Source organism: Ceratotherium simum, chromosome 31 (genome assembly GCF_057802395.1).
Source record: "Ceratotherium simum simum isolate JZ-2026a chromosome 31, ASM5780239v1, whole genome shotgun sequence".
Lineage (NCBI taxonomy): Eukaryota > Metazoa > Chordata > Mammalia > Perissodactyla > Rhinocerotidae > Ceratotherium > Ceratotherium simum.
Window position 1 is genome coordinate 17,936,350 of NC_141930.1, and position 20,382 is coordinate 17,956,731.

A 20,382-nucleotide genomic window follows, 5' to 3' on the forward strand; every position below is an offset into this window, starting at 1 on the left:
TTCAAACAAACAAGGATAGCATTTCTAAAGAAACAACCATGTTTGTTTCTTGGTGGTAAAAGGAATAGCTCCATGAATAAATAATCTAAACTTTACTGTAAAAGGAAAGTTGCTTTTATGATTTTTTTTTAATGTATGTTCTTCCAATTTTCTTTCTCTCAGTTAAAAGCTTTTATATTGGAAAAGAATTTGTCTCACATTCTTAATTTTCCTTATCGAAATAGAATTCCTTGGAGCTTGTTTGGCCCTTTTGTGTTTAGACTACATATGAGCAGAGATATGTTTCTTACTTAAACTACTTTCTGTAAAAAATGTCTTTAACTCAACCATCAAGATGTTAGGAATCAGATGGTATAGAATATTAACAATGCTATTTGAGAAAGTTTCAGATCATAAATGTCAAAAGTCCATAAAAATAATATAAGAACATCAGATTGCGGGCCGGCCCCGTGGCTTAGCGGTTCAGTGCGCGCGCTCCGCTGCTGGCAGCCCGGGTTCGGATCCCGGGCGCGCACTGACGCCCTGCTTCTCCGGCCATGCTGAAGCCGCGTCCCACATGCGGCAACTAGAAGGATGTGCAGCTATGACATACAAATATCTACTGGGGCTTTGGGGGAAAAAAATAAATAAATAAAATTATAAAAAAAAAAAAAAAAAGAACATCAGATTGTAGCCTGGAAAAAAAAAAGAAAGAAAAAATTTTCCCCTCTTTACTTTCTTGATAGTTTTTCTTATATTATTGGATATGGATCCTCTGAATTGCGAGAGGATAAAAGAATGCATCATAATACGAAAATGCATATAGCCTGTACAAGCTTGGAAAATGTATACTTCTTTGAGCTTATCTTGTTATGCTGCATATCTTATTCCCATTATAAGTTGGGATGCACGGGGCCAATAAAGTCTCTATGTTTCTACAAGCCAGATATCATCTTCTCCATGCTACAGAAGGACCTAAGAACATCCATGACTATAAATCAGAGAGGCAGTAACTGGTAACAAAAACAAATACATATAAGAGAAAATCAGACACATGTTTTTAACTTTTGATACTGTGTGTGTGTGTGTGTGTGTGTGTGTGTGTGAGGAAGATTGTCCCTGAGCTAACATTGGTGCCAATCTTCCTCTATTTTGTATGTAGGATGCTGCCACAGCATGGCTTGATGAACAGTGTGTAGGTCCGTGACCAGGATCTGAACCCGTGAACCGTGGGCCGCCAAAACTGAGCATGGGAACTTAAGCCCTATGCCACCAGGCCAGCCCCTAACTTTTGATACTTTTAAAAAAGTTTTTAATATTTCAAATTGCTGAAAATAATTTCTTCAGTCAAATTATTAGTAAAATTTGAACACTATAATGTTCTCTTATAAGGAAAGTACTGTCTTTAAATGGAAGAAAAGGCCAAGATTCTTTCCACATTGGGGAAAATATAGGTTCATGCGACATGAGCTTTTGAGAAAGTTGTGATTGTTTTTTTTTTTGTGAAGAGATCAGCCCTGAGCTAACATCTGTCAATCCTCCTCTTTTTTTTTGCTGAGGAAGACTGGCCCTGGGCTAACATCCATGCCCATCTTCCTCCACTTTATATGGGATGCCACCACAGCATGGCTTGCCAAGCAGTGCGTTGGTGCGTGCCCGGGATCTGAATCGGCGAACCCCGAGCCGCAGCAGCGGAGCGCCCGCACTTAATCGCCTGCACCACTGGGCCAACCCCAAAAAAGTTGTGATTTTTTAAAAAAAGGAAAAAATTAGAACACTTAAATATCAAGTAGAGAGTACTTGTTGAAAGAATTTCTAAATATTTGGAGCATATTTGATATTGATAAATATCATTATGATAAAAGACTAAATATTTAAACCCATAAGGTCAAATTCCTATGGTCATACTTTCTTTTTTACACGTACTAAACCTCACGCAGTAGATGGAGACAGGAAAGGAATTAGCATAAAAATGATACGAATTATAGTTACACATCTTTTTTTCTAGCTCTAATCCTTTAACAGACACATTAAGTGCTTTACATGAATTATTTTACTTAATTTCCACAACCCTATGATATAAGTATGGTTAAAATTCTTATTTTTCTGATGATGGATCTGATATTTGGAAGAAAGAAGTTACTGTTCTCAAATCATAGAAGTAGTAAGAGACAATGGTGAAACTTGCAACTAGGTTGACCTGGATACAAAGCTCATGCTTACTGCTGTTATTTCTAATACTATGCTATACTATCTTCCATAGTATTTGAATTTTCATAAAATTAATTCATAAGGTTAATTTAAATTTTGCTTTACATTTACATTTGATTTACATAATATTCTACATTAAATTATTGAAATATATTGTCACAAAAGAAATGTAATTAAAAAGTGAATTTGTCAGCACGTACAAGATAAAATATAGCTGGCCTAATGTACCCCCTTCTGACAATTCTTGAAAAAGTAAGTTTTAAAGAAATTAAAATTTTATATAAAATTTTAAGTTTATATTCTGACATAAGCAAATTCATCCTATATTAATATAAGGCAGGCAATCATCTATTGCAGAAAGAAATAAAAAATCGAAAAGCAAAATAAAATCACTAGACTTAATTTACCTCGGTTAGAATACTGTCATAGTTTTCCCACTGTGTTCTTTACCACTTTTCAATTTAAAAGTTTTAGAGCAATTTTCAAAAAGTATATTCATTTTTGTTAAGAATATTTTCTTTCTGAAATTACCAAACATGAGACTATTGAAAAAGAAAGTCATAATATTTTCATGCCAAAAGAAATTCACAATATATATATATGACCAGTTTAAACATTTCGGATTTTGAAAAATGTGTTTATATAGTATCTTTAAAATTATTGAATACAGCTTTACTTCACAAAAACCGTTGTTTTTCAGATATTGAAAATAATTGACAAGTTTTGTGACCACTCTTCTGTTAATGTATATTCAGTATTCAACTCCAAAAATTTTAAGATATGTATTTAGAGATGATTAAATAAGATATCAGTGTTATTCTAATATACGGAAATCTAAACAGATTACTACAGTTATACAAGAAGTTTTAAACAATTCCGAAGAGTTTTAATAGCTCTCTAATATATCTATTGTTTTTGATGATAAAATGCAAATAATTGCTGAATTAATTACACTTCTTTGCACATTCTCAACCAAGAAAAAAAAAACACAATAAAGTCATGATTTTGTACCACTTTCAAATGACTCTAACATAGAGTAAAAAATTAATTTGAATTCAGTCAAATTATATGAAAATCATTACCATGGCTAAACGGATCATCTTGAAGCATAACATCACCATTTTATTAAGTGTCTGAAATGGGCAAGTTTATTTCAAAAGCAACAAAACCCTAATAATATTTAACACTGATTTTCAATTTGTTTGTGATTTGTTTATACAATGAATTAATGCAAAACCATAAAAATTGTGCTGTTTCAAATATTTTCATATTTATCACTATAATTGAAAGAGTTTTTAAAACTTGTAGATTTTTCAACACTTTCATGGCTTTATTTACACAGAAGCACGTAAACATATAGTACAAACTTCTAGTTCTTATTTATCATCAATTTTCACTATTAGTAGGCAATTTCCCAAAGCTAAAGAAAGCTCTTTTTTATCTTTGCTTATTACTAGACAAAATGTATGAGGGTTCGAGGATATAATTTTATTCGGAAGGAAAGTTTTGAATAAAAATGCTAGTGTCTTGTTTCAAATACTCCTGTTAGGCATGACAAACACAAAAAACAAAATTTAAAAGCACTTTGAGAGAATATCCCATTTTTATTCCCACAACATCCGTCTGTGATAGGAAGGTGAGATGTTGTTACCAGCATTTTACAATTACTTGTAGCTCAGGGCAGCAAGAGGCCGCAAGGGGGCTGGAGCTGGTCTTAGAGTTTCAGCCCAGTGCTTCGGCCATTGATCACGTACACCACGTCACAATGTGGCTCAGGCCTTTGCACAACACTCAGTGAAAAGCTACGGCCTAAAGATGTGAAAGCCCATTAGTTTATATTATTGCTATGTGTCAAACAGTTTGTAACTTACTTCAAAGTGAGGAATGTGCACTAAACAACCTATCCACAATATACTGGAAACAGGCATCTTTCAAACAAAGGAATTTTTCCACAGGTATACAACTGAGATGAAGGACAATTGTCAATAATTTATTTATGGGTTAGGGTTTTATTTTCAAATTATTGACTTTAGTCTGCTATGTTGATCTACTTTTACCATTGGAAAAATTTTTAAAAGAAAAAAAAAGCAACATTTCTTATTAAATACCATAAAAGTAAATCATGCAGGATGATGTATATTTTTGGTGGCATACAAGTTTATATTTATTTAAAAGGCAATCTCTACTGACAAACCCTGGTTATTATTTGCAAATGTTCTGATATTTTGTTGAGAAGAAACATAAATGAAGAATGGAGGGAATGAAACACAAACTCATTTCCAAACATGAAACAAGTACTTCTAGAAGGCAGTGAAGTGGGCTATGAGTCACATCTAAAGAAAGCAAAGTAAGAATTCTAAATAAAGGTTTAATAGGATACTGCGATAAAATAGAATCTCAACAAAACTATGTCCTCAGGTCTATGCTAGAACCACTTCACAACTGATGTAGTTTTTCTACTTTAAGCAGTTCATTTTTCAAGGGCTCCTGTGAAATATGAGATCAGGAAGGAAGACAGCGATAATAAGGTAATACAAGCTGCATTAACCAAAGCTTTGTAGCAAGACTTTCTTGTTTCTAGGAGATACTTCCAAAGAGCTTGGTTAACTCAGAAATCTCTATTCCATGCTCTTTCTATTGTAAAATATTAAACTTTCTACAATTATATTCCTCTTGCTTCAGGCTATATTACATCAAGCAATAAAATAGTTCATTGACCATACCTACTAGATTAGAGTTTCTCATTGTATGTTCTACAGATTGCCTGCAACAGACTCTCTTGAAGGATGGTAGGAATTGACTCTCTTCCACTCCTGTTGAAAAATGTTGATTCATGGGCTGTAACCAAATCTAATGAACCAAAAATTAGGGGTAGAGGGCACTTAAATCTGCATTTAAATAAGCTCCTCAGATAATTCTTAAGCAAACCAAATTTTGAGAATCATCTCTGAATAGTTAATACTTTATGAAATATGTCTATATTTGTGCAAATCTGAACTCCCAGGAATGTGCGGAGCCATTTTGTAAGTAGAGAAATTAATAAACTATCCATGAATTAATGGACTAATTGAGAGCTGAAGCAAAGGCTGATAAATTGTTTGGTTCTATTAGATGCCAACATTCACTAGATTCACTGTTCTCTCAAACCCAAAGAGGTCAAGGTAATTAGAAAAATATAAAATGCAATATTTCTAGTGCTGTATAGTAAGATAAAGTAGAACTGTTCACAGAGAAGGTGCATGGTATGTGCTGAATGAAAGAATGCGTTTGAGTGGATTTTCTCAAATGCCGTCACTGTAATCTGGAGAGACAAGCTATTCAGCTTCACTCAGGCCACCCTTCAATCAGGGGTCATTTGGCATCTGTGCCCACAATGATGGCACTAAAACAAGCTGAAGTTAGAATTCAGAAATATAGGACAAGACTCTACAGCAGAGGCATTTCATAGAACTTCTGTTACAATATATAATGCGGCTTAACAGGAGGAAATATTTATTATTTAGCATGTGAAAGATATTTTCACACATCTGGGTGAGGTCCTAGTTTTCCCATTATACTAATTCATTTAGTGAACATTTAAAAATGTATGTGCCAATTTTCTATAATGTTTGGTTAGTGGTGGTCATCCATTGCCAGTATAATTATTGGAATTTTTGAGAACATTTTATACTTAAAAATGAGAGCTACTTGGATTGAGGTGATTTGGAAGATATTTTATTCAGCATGTTCTAGATTTAGAGCATTAACTTCAGTGGTGCTCAAAATTGTTATATCTTAACACTCTACAAATTTGGATATTTAATCTCCAATATGTACTAATTCCATATTAAGTTACTTTGGTACTATGCTGAATGAATTTCTAAGCAGTATTTAAAGCAGTCTTACAGACAATATTAAAGGATCCATAAATTTAATTTTGAAAGTCCTCAGACTTTTTTTTTTTTGGTGAGGAAGATTGTCCCTGAGCCAACATCTGTGCCAATCTTCCTCTATTTTTTTGTACATGGGACGCCGCCACAGCATGGCTTGACGAGTGGTGTATGGGTCCGTGCCCAGGATCCGAACCCACAAACCCTGGGCCGCTGAAGCAGAGTGCGTGAACCCAACCACTACGCCACCAGGCTGGCCCTCAGACTTTTTAAAAGAATCTTTTCTACCAAGAATCTTCATTTTAAAGTGACAAATTTTGTTATCCTGATACTCCCAATGATCAATACTCAAAAGAAATAAAGTTTGTATGTATGTTTCCTTATGCTTTACACTATTTCACTAGATCATTAAAATACAGGTAAATAGGTAAGTGGATAGATTTTTTTTAACACTTAAGGCTCTCTGCCTTTTTTTAACATCATTGAGTGACAGCATCCATTTCTCATTAGGTGAAATGCATGTTCTTATTTTACAAACATGGGTACTTTCTGCTTTAAGAAGCCTCCACCTTAAAAAAGAAATAACAGAAGAAAGAGTGAATGTTTACTTTACAAAGGTTGGTCACAATGCAAAAGCATTTTTCAAAGGATCACCTCAGTGTAACAAGTCCCTCTAGAAAATTAAGTGTATATTTTACAAAATTTGGTAAGATATGAGGGTTTTAGAAACTCAATGACTATATTCTGTAAAGAATACCAGTAGAATTATACTTGTTCTTAATTATTAAATTTAAAATAAAGTATATTTGTAATCACCTTTTTTGTTTTTGGAAATGTAACTTCAGTTTTAATCTTTTATATGATTATGAGCTAAGACCAGAAAGTATAAAGCATGACTAATGCTGTTTTTCTTTTTTAGCATCTCTGGAACGTGATTTTTAGATATTTGCCTCACCATCAATTTTGAGAAAGCCTAAAAAAACTTTTTATAGTTATATTCCATACTAAGATGTGTAAGAAAAGTAGTTGTGTCTTTCAAATAAAGCTGATATTTTTAAATGAGTAAAAATTATATAGACAATAATCAAACACACAATTGCAATTAGCATTTCATCAAGAATAAGATGAAAAATGAATGTAATGTAATGAAAATGGGCTCATATTTACAAGCTGAAATATCTTTTAAACTAACGAAGCTCCTCAAACTTTCCATGAAAGTTAATATATAGGGATTTTCATAAATCTCTTTTAACTATTATAATTTGTCTTTCCACTTTTGAAAAACTATTGATTTTAATAACTTTAAAAAATATGTGAAGATCCTTTATAATGTTTTATTCATTGTGATCATTAATTTCCAATATAATTACTAAAATATTTGCAAATATCTTATATTTGAAGTTAAGCACTAGTTAGTTTGAGGTGACTTGGCAGATATTTTATTCAATACCTTCTATAATTAGAACACCAATTTCAAAGGTGCTTAAAATTGTTATATCTTAAAATTGCACAAATCTGGATATTTTATTCTCTGGTATATATTAATTTCATAATAAGCTACTTTTGTACTATGAATTTATAAGTAGTATTTACAGCAACCTTACAGAAAATATTTAATCTACTTAAAAAATCAGAAATGTCATACTGTAATATTTTCACATGCCCAATATACTGAGAAAAGAAATCCACAAAAATACAATTAAACAACTTAAAAGAATTAATGTTAATTAAATACTAGTATGGGTTAACAGTGCTAGATTCCTTAACAAACAAAACAAGGGTCAATAGTTTTACTAACTTCTACTAGTTCAATTAAAAGGCTCTTTTTGTCTCGTCAAATCAACCAATTTTACCAAGGAATAATCTTTTATTATACATTAACATTAACTAATAATTATACTTTTTACTTGTTTATCACTTCACAAAATGTACAGACTGCTTCCCACGCATAATAAGTAAATTTTTCAGCCAGTTATACCTGGTATAGATAACAATAAGTCAAACCCTTAACACATAGAAGGTACAGCAAACTCATTCCATACAAGGTTGTAGATTCAAAAAGATATTTTAAACACCAGATGTCTCTGTTGCATTTTACAATGATTCTATGTACTAAAATTTGATGCCAAATAAATTTTCAAGAACTTAGCATCTGTATTTTCCTCAAATATGTACAATCACATATGTTTCTCTGGAATCACAGTTTCAGAAATATTGTCTTAAGATTCTTTAATAATAAACAAAATGATGTAAATCTAATATTAAAAGAACCAGGATGGTAGATATCATACAGTTTCTAAATCAATTTAGGAGTATTGCATCAATTGGTGTAGGACTTGAAATCTAATGGAATAAAAGAATATTGATAGAGATATACATGTCTACTGAAGACATCAGGTCTTAAAATTGAATATCTTAACAACCATTTTATTTTATACCCATAATTCACATATTCATTTATTACCATATTATAGCTGAAAAGATTCTTAACATTTGTAGTAACTGAAATTATTCATGTACATCTGTTTGATCTCATATCAGAGATGAGCCATTAGCTAGATGAGACCCAGCATTAGTACACCTCCAGTTGCCTGTGCTGAGATACATGGAGTTACAGGGAGAAAGTCCAAACTGCAACTATGTATCATTCTTAAATTTGCTCAGACCACAGGCTAAAATGTCTAAATGAAAAAAAATAAATAAATAAGGACCAGCTATTAACTGCTCACATTAGGTAATCTCCAAAACCCAATCCTCTGATCTTCAGCTTGGGAGACTAGAAACTCCAGAACAGAGGAGCTGAGACCTACTGGGTACCAGCACTGAGTGGACACCTGCCTGTCCTTAAAGAATCCCTTGATATCACTGAAGTTATATGATTTCCTCCACTCTGACTAGATATTTCTGAGGCTAACAGGAACCCCAAAGTGATTCTGAGCATGCCTGGATTTCTTCAAAAGATTCTCTTTGCAAGATAAGAGTATAACTGCCTTCACGTGATATCGGCTGACCATGAGCTGTCATTTAAAGGAAAGGAGAGAGAGAAAAAGATATTGACACAAGCCGATGTCAATGTACCAAAATGCCAACATTGATGTTATATGGGCAACATCTTGCCCCTTCCATTGTTCAAGATGTGCCCTCTTCACTGTTACTGACCAAAGCAGGGTGGAACAATTGATAGGCACAGTCATGAAGCACAATTGCAAAAGAGTCCATTCTTACGAGAGCAAACCTACAGGGGTAATGACCATACTCTATCTGCTGAACTTACATCTACTTGTCCTCTGGACTCACCAGAGGAGTCAGTTTCTCTAGGACACATTCCCTGATCACCGCCCCCTACTTCTGCATTAGGTGTTATCCATATAAACATCTGTGTGCTTAATCAAATTAGCATCTATAGCAGAAACTATTAGAGTGATGTATTTACATTTTTATCTTGAACACTAGAATGTAAAGTTCCTGCAAACAGAAACCATGATTATTTTATTTTCCTGTCCCCAAGACCAAGCCCAGTGCTTAGCACATAGTAAATGCTCAGTAGATGTTTGTTGAATGGAAATTGAACGAAGGTCCCACCACCACATCTGGCACATCTGCCACATTAATGATTTGGAGGTGGGGAAATAAGATTCCTTAAAAAAAGATGAATAGCATGAAGTGAAAATGACACGACACAGCCTTCTCAATGCTGGAATGAATGTAGTTATTATAACATCAGAAAACACCAGAGAACCTGCCATCATTGATTAAATAACATCTTTGTAAGCCTATGCATGGAGACCTACATAATTTATTATAATGATCTCCATAAAGACTTGAAGCCTAGGAAGCTGGTTTAGGAAAAAAAAAAGAATTAAAGAAAATCTCTGTATATTTATGGGACTCATTCTTTATGTTAAACTTATTTGAAGTTTACTTTCAAATAGTAACTTTCAAATAGTAACTTTCAAATAGTAACTTTCAAATAATGTTGCTTTCAAATAGTAACATTATTTATCCACTTTCTAGCATTTTGTTACAAAGTATTTGAAAATTGTTCTAATTATTTAGAATAGAATAACCGATATCACTGAATTAAAAACACATTGTTTTATATGCGGATCACTGTCTCTGAAATAAAATTTCATTTCCTTCTTTTGGAAAAATGGTTTTCCAAAGGGAAGTTCAATTTAGAAAAACTACTCTGCAGAGATTTCTGATGAAACAAAAACATACATTTACTTCATTAAAAGGTATAAAAGCATTTCCTACATATAAAACATGCATAAGGTTTTCATGAAAGTAATGGGCCTATAAAAATACTGAAATCTCTGCAAACTTTCCTGTCATTTATGGAAGACAAAAAACATTAATATACTATTTGCCCCTTTAAATTTTACTCTATTTTTCTAAAACATCCTTGGAACAACAGAGCGACATCTTGGAATGAGGGCTGAAATATGTACTTTGGATACATTTTATAGACAAAAAATGTGATCAAGGCAATCATAATCAGAAAATAAAGCAGACAGACTTGAATTTATATCACAATGCACACAGAATAAAGCTTGATTAAATAGTCAGAAGGTAAAGTGCTGCATATACAAAGCACAAAATACAGTCTAATAAATACTTCACACGCTTAGGTGATTTCAACTTTAGTTCTTACATGCAACTTCATGAAAGTCTAATGTAAATAAAAGTATGTGGTAAATGGTTTCTTTCCCCTAAGACAAAACCATTTAAAAATTTTAAAATCTCTTAATCACTGCACATTTTTACAATGCCAGAGAAGAAGAAAAAGAGAAATTATTAATTTTTAAAATTACCCAGCAATTCCATTGCATCATCTTCATTATCAATATCTTCTTCTGTTACAGATGGGGTAGGGCTGTGGACAGACTCAAAAGAATCTTGAGAAAGCATTGCTGCCAGAAGTTTCTTATGTTGCTGTTGCTGCTGTTTTAATCCTTTAGTCTTGGGCTCCACCTTCAAGCTGAAGAAATATTTAAATGTTAATTTTCAATGATGATGACATTATCAACTAGCTGTAGTAAGTAAAGAAAATCTACAAGCAAATTTTCATTCAATTATTTTGCTATGCAAATTTATGGACAAATTAGTAAAATTTTCCCTAAGGATCATGGATATACAGACTATCTTCTCGCTTAGACATCCTTTGGTACCTCATTAACAATTTCCCAAGTGGGTACAGGTAAGAAATATGGCAAACTGAAACTCCTGCCCCCTCTAAGCAGGGAGATGCTAATCAGCTCCTACCAATTGTGGCCAGGTGGGAATTAAAGCCCACTGTGAATGGATATTCTAATATTTTTAAGAGGAGGTAGAAAGTTCAGATTATTATATGAAATTCCCTGATTTACAAAACAAATGCAAGCCAACACATGTAATGGGATAACTATTTTAACATACTATAACAAAATTTTTTAAAAATGGAAACTTTAATTTCTATAATCGAAATAAATTTCCTCACTAGTCCTATCACGCTGCCTAGCTCTGAGGTAGGATGGGGTAGAAGGAAAGATGGAACCAGAATTGGCAATCAAATGTCTCTCAGTTTCTTCCAGTCTAAAAGAGTCTTTGTACATTTGGAAGCACTTCTTTGTGATAAAGCCAGGGTCCTTTGGGTAAATGCTCGGTCCTTCATGGTTCTCTCCCCCAACTTCTCAAGACAGTGTCTGACTGGACAACTTACAAGTCCAAGTGGCAACCACATACAGTTTTAAAAATTGTCCCCAAGGTCTTCTCTATAATCCCATTTCTTTCCCTCTTATTGCCCAAAGGAAGGAAATGGCAAATGTCACCTTAGGAAAGAAAAAGACATGATATAGAGGAAGTCTCTCCCAGGCAGGAAGGAGAGAGAATCCTTTCTAAAGGTACTCAGAAGGAAGGCCCAGAGGAAAAGGCAAAGGAGCAAGAGAGGAGGTTACATGCATTGTCCCCACCCCCACCAGGCCATATGCAGAGGACGCTTGGTAAAAAAACAACCAGATGAGTTTCACGGCACAGAGCAGAACATCTCAAGCTGTCTTAATGGAAGTACCAGGTTCAACACTGCCTAACAGGAGGTAGGAAATGGCAAAATGACATTGTACGTCATCAGTGGGCAAAGATCAACAGCTCCACCTCACTGTTCACCTCAAAGTTAGGGTTCTGATAGAGAAGATCAGGGTAAATCAGGGTGGAAAAAAGGCTTTTTTTTTTTTCCCCCAGGATAATGCTAGTTAATAAATTTAGAAGGAATGATAGAATCAAAAAATCACCATTTTGCAACCACCAACACAGTAACTGTTCAGGCAAAGATCATCAATGGATGCTAATGCCCTTTGTTGAAAGATTGCTGGGGAGAAGGACCGTCAAAAATCTCAAGGTATTTTCTGACAGATTATTTATAATTGAAATTTTTTTGATGCTTTGAAATAATTATAGCTTTATATGCAGTTGTAAGGAATAATACAGAGAGATTCTGTGCACCCTTTATACAGTTTCCCCCAATGGTAACATCTTATAAAACTATAGTACAACATCACAACTAGGATATTGACAAGGATACAATTCTCCAATCTCATTCAGATTTCCCATTTTAATTATACTCATTTGTGTGTGTATGCCTGTGTGTGTGTGTTTAGTTCTAGACAATTTTAGTATTTGTGTAGATTTGTGTACCATGCATTCACCACCACAGTCAAGATACAGACCAGTTCAAGCACCACAAGGCTGCCCTTTTCTAACCACTAACAATGTTCCTCTATACCCCTCCTTCCCCCATTCCTAGTCCCTGGCAACCACTAGCTTGTTCTCCATTCCTATAATTTTGTCATTTCAAGAATGTTATATAAATGGAGTCCTACAGTATGTAACCTTTTAAGACTGGCTTTTTTCATGCAGTTTAATTCCCAGGATATTCATTCATGTTGTTGTGTGTATCAATAGTCCATTCCTTTTCTGTGCTGTGTAGTATTCCATGGTATGGATATACTTCAGTTTATCTAACCATTCACACATTGAAGGACACCTGGATTCTTTTAAGCTTTTTGGCTATTATGATAGGGCTGCTATGAACATTCATGTACCTGTTTTTGTGTGAACATAAGTTTCCATTTCTCTGGGATAAATGCCCAAGAGTGCCATTTCTGGGCCATAAGGTGGTTGCATGTTTAGTTTTATATGAAACTCCCGCACTGTTTTCCAGAATGACTATGACATTTTACACTCCTGAAAGGGTCCTCAGTTGAGAATAAAGACAGGAGAGAAGTGTTTGAGGCTTGAGGAGAGAGGAACAGGCATGAAATCATCACTGAGGAGAGCGGACATCCGAATAGAGTGGCAAATGCAGTAGTGTTTTGGGCAGTACCAACGGCCTCCTGGGTTTTGGCGGGCGTGAGTTCACAGTGACAGCGGCCAGCATGGCCTGTGTTCTTCTCCAGCCTGTGCTGCTTCAGCCGCAGAAGAGGCAAAGAGTTGAATTTAAATAGGGTACAGAAATGTCTGCTCAGGTCTTTTGCCCATTAAGGATAGAACTACCATATGATCCAGCCATTCCACTGCTGGGTATTTATCCAAAGAACTTGAAAACATCAATGCATAAAGATACATGCACCCCTGTGTTCATTGCAGCGTTATTCACAATAGCCAAGACTTGGAAGCAACCTAAGTGCCCATCAAGGGACGAATGGATAAAGAAGATGTGGTTTATACACACAATGGAATACTACTCAGCCATAAGAAACGATGAAATCCAGCCATTTGTGACAACATGGATGGACATTGAGGGTATTATGCAAAGTGAAATAAGTCAGAGGGAGAAGGTCAAATACCATATGATCTCCTTCATTAAGTAGTAGATAAGAACAACAATAAACAAACACATAGAGACAGAGATTGGATTGGTGGTTACCAGAGGGGAAGGGGGGAGGGTGGAGGGTGAAAAGGATAATTCGGCACAAGTGTGTGGTGATGGGTTGTAGTTAGTATTTGGGTGGTGAACATGATGTAATCTATCCAGAAATACAAGTATAATGATGTAACCTGAAATTTATACAATGTTATAAACCAATGTTACTGCAATAAACAAAAAATTAAAAATAAATAAATAAATAAATAAATAGGGTAGAGTTTTACCAGGAGAGTAAAACAAAGGAAAAGAGAGGGATAGATTCCAATGATGGGCCAAGGATAAAAGCTGGATAAGGAGAAAAATGAAGAACAAGGTGGATGAGGGGCAAGGAAAATTTGGTGGAACCAGTGTATTTTGGATCCCAGTTAAAGTTGAGTACCCGAGGGAACGAACTAGAAAGACGGGAGGCAGTAGTCAGAGTGTGAAGTACCTGAAACTGACATTATGGATGTGCAATTAATGATAATGAGAAAGCCTGGGATATGACAGAGGGAATGGTTATGGCTGAGGCAGGATGGAATTCAAGATGAGTGGTGAAGGGTAGGAAAGGAAGCAGAGGCTAGGTTTTAGGAAGAATCACCAATGTTTACATTGATTTCACCAAGATAGGAAGGGTGTTGGGGAAAGCGATGGTGAGCCAAATGCTCGCAGCTTCAGGGAAAGGGGAAGGACCTTGGCATTGGTAAATTATGGCTACAAGGAGAGGTGGAAGATTACCACAGTGTGAAAACACGAGATTTAGAACTGGGGAATTTTTTAGGGAAAGGGAGACAGCAAGGCCTGTAGACAAGAAAGAGGAGCAAGATGACACCAGCCCCATAGCCAGTGGACTGCAGAAGTGAAAACTGCACCAATAGAGAGAAAAAAGAGGTCTGAACACAGACAGGCAGTGAGTGAGATGGAGAGGGGAGGGGTTTGAGGTCTTCCTAAGAGCGCTTCTGGGCTCCCTCTTATCCAAATTTTGAACATAAATCTTAATGATATTGGGATTCTTAGAACTCCTCCCAGAAGAAAGGCTGCATAGCGAAGCATTTAAGAGCACAGAATTTGGAGCAAGACAGCCTGGCTCGACCACTTAATAGCTATCCAATCTGGGGACAGAGACGTAACAACTCTGGGACTTAGTTTCCTTATTCCTAAAATAGGGAGAATAATAATGTTTTCATGAGGATCAAATGGGTTAAGATACGTAAAGAATGCACAGCAGTCACTAAGTGGTAATTGATATCATTACATTTTCAAAGAACACAACGGGAAGCTTCCTAGATATTTAACACGTCTTTTCTTCAGCAGTAACATCCCACATCCCACATAAAGAGAAAGAGAATCAAAAAGAGGCCTTATGGGGGCCAGCCCAGTGGTGTAGTGGTTAAGTTCATGCTCTCTGCTTCAGTGGCCCCGGGGTTTGCAGGTTCGAATCCCGGGCGTGGACCTACGCACCACTTGTGAAGCCCTGTGTGGCAGCGTCCCACATACAAAATAGAGGAAGATGGGCAGAGATGTTAGCTCAGGGCCAATCTTCCTCAGCAAAAAGAGGAGGATTGGCAACAGATGTTAGCTCAGAACCAATGTGCCTCACCAAAAAAAAAAAAAAAAGAGGCCTTATGAAAAAGAATAGCAGTTAATATTTCAAAGTAGTGTTAATATACCTTAGGACTCCATTTTGCTTTAGTTCAAAAGGCTAAGTTCTAAACCAAGATCAGATGGAAAGGGACAGTTTAAAATGGCCAATCCCCCCCACCCCCAATGGGTGTGCCTCTCCAGTGGAGCCTTCTCCTCCCTCCAGACAGCCTGCATTTTGGTCGTCGTTTGCTCTCTTCCTCCTGACCCCAGTCTTCCCCATTGTCTGACCTTGCTCCATTTTGTTTCACACTCTGTTTCTGAACACAGGTTGGTAAGTTTTACCTGACTCCACGTGCTCTCTTTGGTGGAACACTGGATGATTCCTCTCTCGACCTATCTCCTAAGCTTGTTTGGTTCTCCATTGCAGCCTAGTAGGCAGAATTTGTGCCCTTTCTCTTGACGCTAGTCAGAAATTAAAGGGCTCTCTATGCATTAAGGTCCAGGTTGTCGAAGAAATCACAAAAAGCTTACACTTACTTGTTGCATTTTGATTTGTGCATAAGAACTCTGTGTTTTTTTTACATGCCTAAATGTGATATTGTTATAATCAACTTAGCAGACATTTATCAAGTGCTTGCTTATAAACCGGGCATTGTGGGCACTGAGCTACAGAAATAAGGCATATTTCCTTGTCATTCTCCTCACTTTAAAGCAAGTACTTTGAATGTAAGATTTTTTTTTTTTATATTGGTCTCCCTCAGTATCTAGTACATTACCTTATGTTAACACTCAATCAATATTTAATAAATTCACTTTTTCTTTTTGAACTTCATTTTTTTAACAGACTAAATAAAATAAAAACTAATTTAAGTTGATGTAACTGAGTCTTCCAACTTGAATGATACGAAAATCCAGGGAAATAGAAAGATTGGAAATGAAACAGAACAAGGAAAAACACGTGGATCAGAATGTGTAAGATGAGGAACAAATGGCAGATTACAAATGCATGACTTCCATTCATCAGCCCACAATGACCAAGACCATTTCACGAAGGTTGAAGCAAGTGTTTTCTTTAGTCTCATTAAAATACATGATTTAGCCATGAAGATAGTGCTGGTCTACAAGACCTTGACACTGATTAAGTCCAAAATGTTGCCTGTCTAATAAGCTTCCATCTATGAGCCTGTGAGTCCATAGATGACTAATAATGTGTTTCATAAAATAATTATTTGAATTAGAATATGTATTTCCTAAATAAATGAATGAATTCCTGAATAAAAGAGAAGGAAAAAATTTTGAACATATAAAAATGACCTCATCAACATTCTGAAATAAATGTATGATTTAGTTACAAACTCTTGTGGCTTGAAAGAGAAGTTTATGAGTCATAAGGTACAATTTTGTGTTTTAGATTTTCTTTCTTTTTTTTTTTGTGAGGAAGATCTGCCCTGAGCTAACATCCATGCTAATCCTCCTCTTTTTGCTGAGGAAGACTGGTCCTGGGCTAACATCTGTGCCCATCTTCCTCCACTTTATATGGGACGCCGCCACAGCATGGCCTGACAAGTGGTGCGTTGGTGCGTGCCCGGGATCCGAACCTGGGCCACCAGCAGTGGAGCCTGCACACTTAACCACTACACCATGGGCCGGCCCCGTGTTTTAGATATTTTTAGGGTTTCTGTTCTTTGATTCCTTTGGCAGATTAATTTTTGATTAATCAACATTCTTTATGCTTAAAACTTGCATGTTCGAATATTCCTAAATTACTAGTTTGATTTTGTCTCTGCCATATGTATTATATATTTCCTATCATGTCCACAATAGCCAAAATCTGACAATATTAAGGTTATTTCTTTGTTCTTGGACTTCTTAAGTAAGAGTGCCTTCCAACCATTTTTCCCTTCTTACTCTGGTCTATTTTCCATCATACCACTTATCACTACTTGAATTTATGGCATATATTTGCATGTCCATTTGTTTATTGTTTGTCTCTTGTCACCAACAGAGGGAGTTCTAAGAGGAGGGGAACATTCCCAGGCTTTGTTAACAGATATATCAGAAGCAATTATAAGCCTTAATGAAAAGGAACACTTCTTAATGGGAAGTGAATTTAGCTTTTATTTTAATATTTAATATATATTTCTAAGTCGTAAGATTTTTTATTCATTTTATGGCATATTTACCAGCTAATAACAATGCCCACTTAACACATGAAGCCAATTTACCAGACCTATAATATTTATGACATTATTCTTATTTTAATCAAGTGGTCCAGCTTAGAGGAGCTTCATTAGGCTTCCAAGGCTTGATGAGCCTATTTACAAATTCACATTACGCTTTAGCAAGTAATTTTAGGAAATCTATTACCCAGCTGTTGCAAAGTCTAATTAAGATGTCTTAAAATAGAACTATATAGGTTTATTAACCTCAATTTTTGTTTACATTTATATTATCAATGTGTGATTATTTTTAATAACTCTAAATGTGCAATGAACATATATGCTTTCCCACTAAATGGCTAGACAAGCCATAGCAATTGATGCCAATTGGTAGCATCTGACAATTGCAGAAAGCCTTCAATCACTCCCCAACACATTCACCTCTCTATTTTATGAATCCTTCTTTTCTTTTCTTGCTCAGATGCTTTCATTTCTTTCTTAAACTGTCTTAATCTAGAACTTCTCGCAGAATCCAAGAAAGATGCAGTAGGAAAATGTTCACAGGCACATACACAGAACATTTTGCACACAATTTCAAGAAATTCACAGATCTCTTAGAGGGTCCATTCAGAGACCATGTAGGGGTCATGGAGTCCAAGTTAGTTCTTGTCTTATTCTATTAGTTTCTCCATATTGCTTTCACAATTGTCTTTGTTTTAACTGGCACTTAATCCTTCAGGTGACAGCTATGTGTACTCAAGTTGTTGACCCTCTCCATACATTGTTGTATTTGCAGGATCTAAGAAAAAAAGTGCAGGTAAGGTATACCATTAAAAAAAAAAGGTTCCAGCAAAGATGGCAAATGATAGGGAATCTGTGAGGATTACCATCCTAGTTACACCATGATGTTGAACTCAAATGATACATCAGGAATACACATTTATTCTTATGAGAACATTTTACATAATTTTTTCCTTAAAATTATTAAAAATAAATTGCTTTAAATATTTAAAAAGAAAATGTTCCAGGGAAAAATTATGGGTAAGTTTCTATCCATAAGACTCTTAAGGTTTATTATACCATTTACTTAATCCTCTCTAATCTAATGGTGAAAGTCCAGCCTACCACGTATTATTCTGAATGAAAGGGAAAGTTGGCTATGTGCCAAAGATGGAGTGTTGTTGTAACAGCCGTTCAAGTAAGACTTGAGCAATTAACGATAGGAAAGACTGATAAGAAAAGGGGCAAAAAGTTAAGATAGACTATAGACAAATCCTTCAAATAAGCTTTAAAGTTTATCAGATATCTACTCACAGCCTTCTATGTGCCTCCTTCACTCACATAACAGATGCCTACTGACAAGGACAATGCGCCCAGTGGGGGAGAGGAAAATGGAAGAAGTCGTCCTTGAAAATTAAGTCTTCTCTTTCAGGAGTCTAAAATGTCATTTAGTCTGTTCACATTTAAGACTGTTAAGTTATAGTACAAGTTCACTACTCTTTAAGGGCAAAAGCTAATACTCTAGTTACAGACTCTAGAGTCATTAAAAAATTTCTCCCCAATCTGTTCTTATTCATCCAAATCATATCTAATACTGTATGAGTTCCCAGTATAAATTCAGAAATCCTGTTTTGTATTAGAATATGGGAGAGATATAGTTTGTAACCCACAGTTTATTGCTATTCTTTAAATTTAGTTCAGACATGCACACCTTCTTTCTTCTCTAATGGGGCATCTGGGCAGGATTTCACCACTTTCTTCATTTCATAGGTAATATCTCAACTCATAATTTAAAGACAAAGAAAAATGAAAACAACTTTTGAAAATAAATATTTGAGAGAGATCTTCATGGGTTGAGTTTTCTGGGTAAAGGATTTGACTAGGATTGCAGGAGAGATTCCCCTTTATTGGGTATTCGAGAGGGAACAAGAGCTCAAGAGGAAATAATAAGCTAGGAAGAAAACAGAAGCACTAACATTTGCAATAAATAGCCCCGATTATTATTATGACTAAATGAAAGCAAAATGAAAGTCGACATTTCTCTATTTTATATTTAAGAACTAAAGCTCTGCCAATGAATAAAAATAAAGATCCAGTGGGTTTCATAAGTCTGGTATTAAAAATAAAATTACCTTCATCGACAGGTGAAATTGATCTGGCATTTCACAGAAGAAGGTAAATGGAGTTTTAAAAATGGTTTTCTTCTCCTTATACAGGACACTTCAACTATTTAAATAATGTAGAAGTTATTTCTCATGGAAATAGAATCAATTTTCTATATGCCTGAAGCACATTAATGAGTATTCTGAATTTCCTTCTCTCCAGCCAAGTGATAAGTCAAAGTAAAAAACCCCTGAAACCTATTACATTATAGAAAATACAATTTTCTCCTTGAGAAAGAATAGTTATTGGTTGTTGCTAAATATAACATAGAAAATACAAAGTCACGGTGGCTACGCTATGCACAGGAAGAACTCTTCTGTGCTGGTCAGCTAGTAGGACTCAGACAGTTTTAGCTACTGTTGCATTTCAATTCATGAGTATTTAAATCCATTTTCTCAATCTCACGTAAGCCATGCCTCACATAATATTTTTTCACTCCAACTTCCTTATAGAAGTTTTCATTTTTGTTTTTTGAGTTTTCCTCATTGCAACTGGCATTACAAAAAACGCTTATTCTGAATATACTTCTTCTAAT

General features: G+C 35.2%; 1 protein-coding gene across 9 annotated transcripts in view; it reads right to left on the bottom strand.

The window, feature by feature from the left end:
* Window positions 1–20,382, bottom strand: part of C31H8orf34 (chromosome 31 C8orf34 homolog) — a 392,833-nt gene that overhangs the window by 235,364 nt on the left and 137,087 nt on the right. For 6 of the 9 annotated variants that reach the window (XM_087420473.1, XM_087420472.1, XM_087420471.1 and 3 more), the window contains one exon: window positions 10,874–11,040. In XM_087420473.1, the coding sequence (XP_087276599.1) occupies window positions 10,874–11,040 (167 nt within the window). Of the gene's footprint in view, window positions 1–3,364; window positions 6,629–7,703; window positions 11,041–20,382 lie in introns of those variants that run through there. The other 3 variants (XM_087420477.1, XM_014791728.2, XM_087420478.1) reach the window with 2 other exon arrangements.